At 32.8% G+C, this 6,397-nt stretch overlaps 1 protein-coding gene across 1 annotated transcript; it reads right to left on the reverse strand.

Annotated features, from left to right (window-relative positions):
- Positions 1 to 2,030: 2,030 nt before the first annotated feature.
- Positions 2,031 to 6,157, reverse strand: LOC133178511 (kelch-like protein 7). The gene is made up of 3 exons (XM_061313200.1): positions 6,126 to 6,157; positions 4,247 to 4,471; positions 2,031 to 3,142 (listed from the first exon to the last, which is right to left on the reverse strand). The coding sequence occupies exons 1-3, from the start codon at positions 6,135 to 6,137 to the stop codon at positions 2,105 to 2,107; spliced, it is 1,275 nt and encodes a 424-aa protein (XP_061169184.1). The 5' UTR covers positions 6,138 to 6,157; the 3' UTR covers positions 2,031 to 2,104.
- Positions 6,158 to 6,397: the final 240 nt, after the last annotated feature.

Here is a 6,397-nt window from a genome sequence, read left to right on the forward strand (position 1 = left end):
CCAGGCCATTTCAAGGTGGGGGCATAAAAAATATTTACCTACCCACCTATTCTAAAAATTGTGGGTTGGCAACTGCAAACAAAGAAATTTTTAAGCTTGGCCTTAAGCACTTTCAAGTTATTGCAAACATACACTAAATAAATATACAACCTAAAAGCCCTACACAAACACGACTAATGAAACAAAGAGAAATGACAATGCTTACTGTAAATTCATTTAAGTATAAATTTCTTTCAAGAATCGCCATAGTTTATACATTTTAGAGTATTCATTTTAAATAATTACTCATTAATGACATTAAAAATCAACATCATAAATTGTTTTGCATGAAATCTGAACACTCTTGAAATCATTAATGTAATTCATACAAGTCAGACAATGAATTACTGGAAAATCACTAACTTCCGTGGGGGTTTCATTTTTATTGTTTTCAAGGTATAAAGAGATCCATGAATCATGTCCATCACGAAAATGTAAAATTTCATAAACATAACTACTGAACACTTCCTCAACCATGAAATCAAATTCCCACAAACCAATATTTTTTTCTTCAAACTTAGAAATTTGACCCCACGAAAATATAAGCTTTCACAGTAAAATCAAAGTTTAATGTGGACACATAATACCTGCAGTAATAAATTACATGTACTGGTATATAGGTACAACCAACGTAACAAAAAAGCCATTAATAGTAAAATAAAACAAGAATAAAACTGAAAATTAAAATGACAGTCAAATAAATAAATTGTTTAGTCTCCCAAGATTTTTCTGTTCTCGTTCAAATATACACCTGAAAATGTTATAATAAAGTGCCAAAACTATAAGATATTACAATAGCTACCCATTAACAAAACATATAATAACAAAAACAAAACAAAATCAGGTCCCTATATTTATCAACAAATTTTATTCACTTCTGGGATCAATTGTAATGACTCTGAAACAGAATGTATATCTTGTTTATGAATTTTATATCAATGTGTATTTTTTATTTTGAGCAACATGAAATAAATAAATAAATATACAATCTAATAAACAACCTTCACAAATGAAACAAATAGAAATAGCAACTTAAAAAGCTTCTTGTAAATTTATTTAAGTCTTCTACAAGAAATGCCCTAGTTTATACATGTGCGTAATCAGTGTAATATTACACAACTGTGCAAAAGCCAAAAGTACTTTAACAATTTCAGTATGAACACAGATTTAGGTGGTCAACTGAAATAAATTAATAGTCATTAAAATTAAATTTCTGCAAAAGCTGGTGACTTTAAAAATCACTTCATCATAAGTTGTCTTTCATGAAATCTTAACACTCTTGAAATCAATTATATAATTCAACTAAGTCAGAAAATGAACCATAATCATCTCTGAACTATTGATGTAATGGAACAAGTTCATTGAAAGTCTACAATAAACATGATAAAGCTGAATAAAGCTTATGATCTATAAATTATTTTTGACAAATGTAAGATTTTAAAGAAGGGATGTTATTAAATCAAATAAGTTTAATTGAAATTTATTAATTGGATGTACAAATATTTATATTGATTTAGTTAAAAAAAATATGAAGTAAAGGTGGATTGCTTGTGTTGTTTACATGGATCAGCATGTTAACAATAGGTACTTGTGCCCCCTATACTGTGCTCTTTAAATTCTATTTTTTGATTTTGTTCAACATCAGCTGCTTACCATTCAACACACAATCATGACAATAAAACCATATACTGCTAACATTTTCAGACTTTAAAAAGTAGTCACTCAAACAAAAATTACGCTTAAACATGTATCTATGGTACTTACAATTTATCTGTAAATATCGAATATATAAAAACACGAAACGATTCAATATACATGATTGCAGATGCACACAGGTGTAGCAAAGAAATACTACCAATTTCATCACAATTCAGAATTTATTCATTTACCATTTTCTAATGCTTGATAAACATAGTGCACTCAAAAAAAACATGAAATTTTATGAACATGATGAAAATAAGTACCCTTAAATCACCCCCCCCCCCCCCAAAAAAAAACCCCATATATTTGAACACATTTACATCTGTACAAACCAAATATAAATTTGCATCAGAATCGTCCACAATCATATTGGCAAACTGTCTGGTAGGATGACCACAGTCAATCCATGAGTTTTGATGTCATTTTCGTAGCCCAATGAGTCTCCCATGTTGATACATGGACCATAGCTTGACACCTGGTTTACGGTATCATTCATAATTTTCACCTCTGCAAAGCCGTTTCGTTCTCTTTTGGTCAAGCGGATCACCCTAAGCTTGAAGGGAACCAGATTCCCCAGTGCACTGACCGGGGAGGGAAGTAGATCTAGTTCGTTAGGTTTTCTGTTTTGGTATTTCCATTTCAAAGTGGCTCCGTATTTTGCCGACATGTGTGATGGCGTTTGGAAATAATGTTCCCAAAATGTTGTGGTTTTGAAAGTGGTTCCACAACGTTCGGTGTATATTCTTGGGACGTAATTTTTGAACATTTTGTCTTCAGGTGGAATTTGAACTCCCAAGCCAAATGAGTGGTACTTGTAGCTTATGTAGAACTTGGGAAGCAGTAACATTACAAAATCCTGTATTTCTTTCATCTTTTCAATCTTATCAATATCATCGGGAGAAAGCATTGGGGCACGGACACTGCCAAACAACTTGACAATATCATCTCGCAGACTTTCCTGAACTGGTCGATCATATGCCTTCATCCACTTTATTATTGCCTGGATGATATCCATTTCCGACTTGCAAACTATGGCGCCAGAATCCAACACCAAACTCAGCTCATTGGTTTCCAGTTCCACCAGCTTTCCACTGAGGTTGAAATGCTCAAAATTATGGCTTATGTACGTAATGCACTTATTGTACAATGCCTTGACATCATATTTCAAAGCAAACCTAAACCAAGGGATGGCATTTTCACCACAGACTTCCTCAACCATGAAATCAATGCACAGTGAAGCGAGATCTTTGACCAGATACTTATCAGCCAATAGACCGAGTGGAATGACATTTTCCTCATTCAGCTTTACTTTCCATGTGTAGAGAAACTCAAGGAATTCTGGGAAAACTTCCTCGCAGTCACCAGTTTCCTCCAAATGAAGATCAGAGGTCGAACACCAGACCTGAAATTAGAAATTAAGTTTAAAAAATTACTTTATGATTGGAAATCTGATTTTACTCTATACTGGAGTTTTCCACATCCATCCAATGCATATCATCATAGGAAAAAAATATTCTCCATAGAAATTTTAAATATTCTCTTTATCTCTATCACTTATAATCAGACTCATTCAAGCTCTTGGATTTGTGCCAAAATCTAAGAGACAAAAATTTGGCACATAATGAAATTGAAGAGCTTAAATGAAGGCGAGTAAATATGCATGGACTGCAAGATTTCCTAGGTTCTGCATTTTCACTTGTTTCACTTTGAATTTTTATACATGCTGCAGGGTTGTTCCTAAGACCCGGGGAATTTCCCCACCTTTATGATGTAATCCCCCGGTTATTTTGGTATTCCTCATAAATCCCCATTAGGGGAGGAACCCCAGATCCCATTTTACTTTTTAAATGTCCCCTTCTATTTCATTACTTAAGGAAAACCCTGCAGGATGATTGTAAATGATTTTGGTCTGAAAAATTTTTTGTGTTCAGTTCTTTGTGTCCCTTGAGTACAAAGGACAGACTGTCCTACGAGACCCCAAAAACTTTTGCATCCACTGAAAATAGTCTTTGGCCAATTGTACATGTATCCCCAAACCTGATTTTGTTTATGAAATATTACTTTCAAACTAATTCTTGACTGGGGGTTGCAATATACAGCATTCCTGATTCTCTCTGTATATAATGCATGCAAGGCCTAGAAAAAGAAATATGTTTCCACTTTCAAGCTTATGGTACATAGGGATTAGAAAGGCACTTATTCACTTTTTGTGAATTTCTTCAAACAAAACATGGATGACGATAGGACTGATGCTTTGAAACATTTCTGTGATTTAAATTTACATTCGAAATTTTTATACATTGGAAAAAATACAAAATTCAGATCCTCACTGATAAACATTTTGAAAAAGAAAAAAAGGTCAGTGCTATATTTTAGGGTTAGTGTGTTAAGCAGAAACATATTTTTTTTTTCCAAGGTCAAAGGTTTGTTACCAGATTTGTGAGTAGAGACAAAACTGATGGAAAAATGGAAACTTTTAACCATCATGTTAACACTCGAGACTTACAGACGAAAGCATGGTTTGAAAGACTTCACTGGCGCTTGCCAGAACAATGCGATGACCAAAATAGGTTGTGTCTCCAACCGTGATTCTAACATCACTGAATTCTTCGTTACAACAGAAAACCCCATAATCTGGCGGCTGCGCCCCATTCAGTTGTTGTCCATACTTTTGCATCAGGCGTTTTCCATATTTCAAAGAGGAAGTTGAACCTTCCATCATGTCGAAACCCTGTGTGATTATAAAAACATGTTAATTAACAAATACTTGATACTATAAATGTCATATACAAGTATATGTAAACTAGAATTCCTTAATATTGACAATATAAAAATAAAAGTCATACATGAGTACACAACAATAAGATGTTAACAGAAATTTCCTATTATCAACAATAAAGTAAGAATATTTCATTGCTTTAAAGGTGCTTGGACACAGATTTGAAGTTAATAATATTTTCTCTAATTTTCTGAATAATTTCATGACTCAGATGTTGCTATACCATTTCACACTAAAATATAATATAAATCGTATTTCATCTTGAAGTTATTAAAACTTTGAATTTCTGGACACATTGGATTGACACATCCTTGCGCTTTCACATATTTTAATTTTATTCTTAATACAGTACTTAAGAAAAGTGGCAATTTTGTTGTGCATTAATGAAAAATATTAAAACTATAACCCAGAAAATTCAGAGTAGAAATGTTCGAAAGCAAAACCCACACACAGTATTGTCAGTCCGTGCTCAGTGGGGTGTGCAGAGTTTGACAATTGAACACACCCGGTGAATCGTAAACATGAACTGTTGAACAATAACAGAGCTCATGCCCTGCTTACAAAAACAGTTTACGTTTCACAGGTGTGTTCAATTTGTTAAACTCTGTACACATCACAGAGCACGGACTGACAATACTGGTGAGTTGGTTTTGCTTTCGAACATTTCTACTCTGAATTTTCTGGATTATAGATGTAATATTTTTCATTAATACATAACCAAATCGCTTCTTTTCTTAAATATTAAGGATAAAGTTAATATTTGTGTAACTGCAAAGATGTGTTAATCAAACGAGTCCCGGAATTCGTAGTTCCAATAATTTCAAGATAAAATAAGTTTTTAAATATATTTTTGTGTGAAATCTATTGCAATAGTCATGATATTATCCAGAAAATTTGAGAAAATATTAAGTTCAAATCTGTGTCTAAGCACCTTTAATATAATCAATCAATAGTTAGTTAAACTTAAAACATCATCTTGTCATGAGGCTCATAAGGCCTGTGTTTATACCCATTTTCTGTAATGCTAAGCAGATGAGAATCATTAATTCCCATTGGATGGGACACCAGCCCATAGCAGGTTAACCCCCAGCATACAATGTAAGCCAGTGCCAATTACAGCTGGGTGGGGTGAGACATGACAGATGATACAAAAAATCTTTCTTTATAATCATGAAAATAACAACTTAAGCCATGTTAACATTTAAGTAACATGAAAGTTTAGCCACATGTTTTTTTTTTTAATCTTATATTTAAAATGTTCACATTAATGTTCATGATGTTGTTGGAAACATACTAGGCTAGTGATAAAAAAAGGTATGAAAAAGGTAAAAATTGGAACTCCAGAGTTTTATTTGTAGCATCTGTCCTTAAGCAAATTTTCCTAAATTATATATATTTTATCACTGTAAAATATGGCTCCAGTCCATGTAGGTGATCAAAAATTGCCTAAGGGCATAAAAGGAACATACAAATATGTTGTGAACATCGCCGCTTCCCCTCCCTCGCCCCAAAGTTAATTTTACTTGAGAACAAGTATCGTTCATTCTTGAAACTTGTAGTGCGCCATAAAATCTTCAAAAATAGATATACACAATTACAAAATAACCTGTGTGTCCATTAAATCTTTTACTCTTTCCTCCTGTGTTTAAACTATAAAATGCCCGCGCTGTTGTTGCGTTTTAAACTTTATTTAGATAGGTTGTTCTGCGAATATGTTAAATTTCACATCTAAAATATGATAAAAAAGAATTTACACGAAAGACAAAATAATATTAAGAGACAGTAAATTTTATGTTTCTGAACTTGAGTTGAAAGGATAATGGAAAAAATAAATAAAAAGCCCCCAAAAAATATGCTTTCCGGAATTTAACATGACGA

The sequence above is a fragment of the Saccostrea echinata genome, unplaced genomic scaffold, assembly GCF_033153115.1.
Source record: "Saccostrea echinata isolate AGI-Se365-2 ecotype Australia unplaced genomic scaffold, CSIRO_AGI_Sech_v1 ptg000003l, whole genome shotgun sequence".
NCBI classification, from domain to species: Eukaryota; Metazoa; Mollusca; class Bivalvia; order Ostreida; family Ostreidae; genus Saccostrea; species Saccostrea echinata.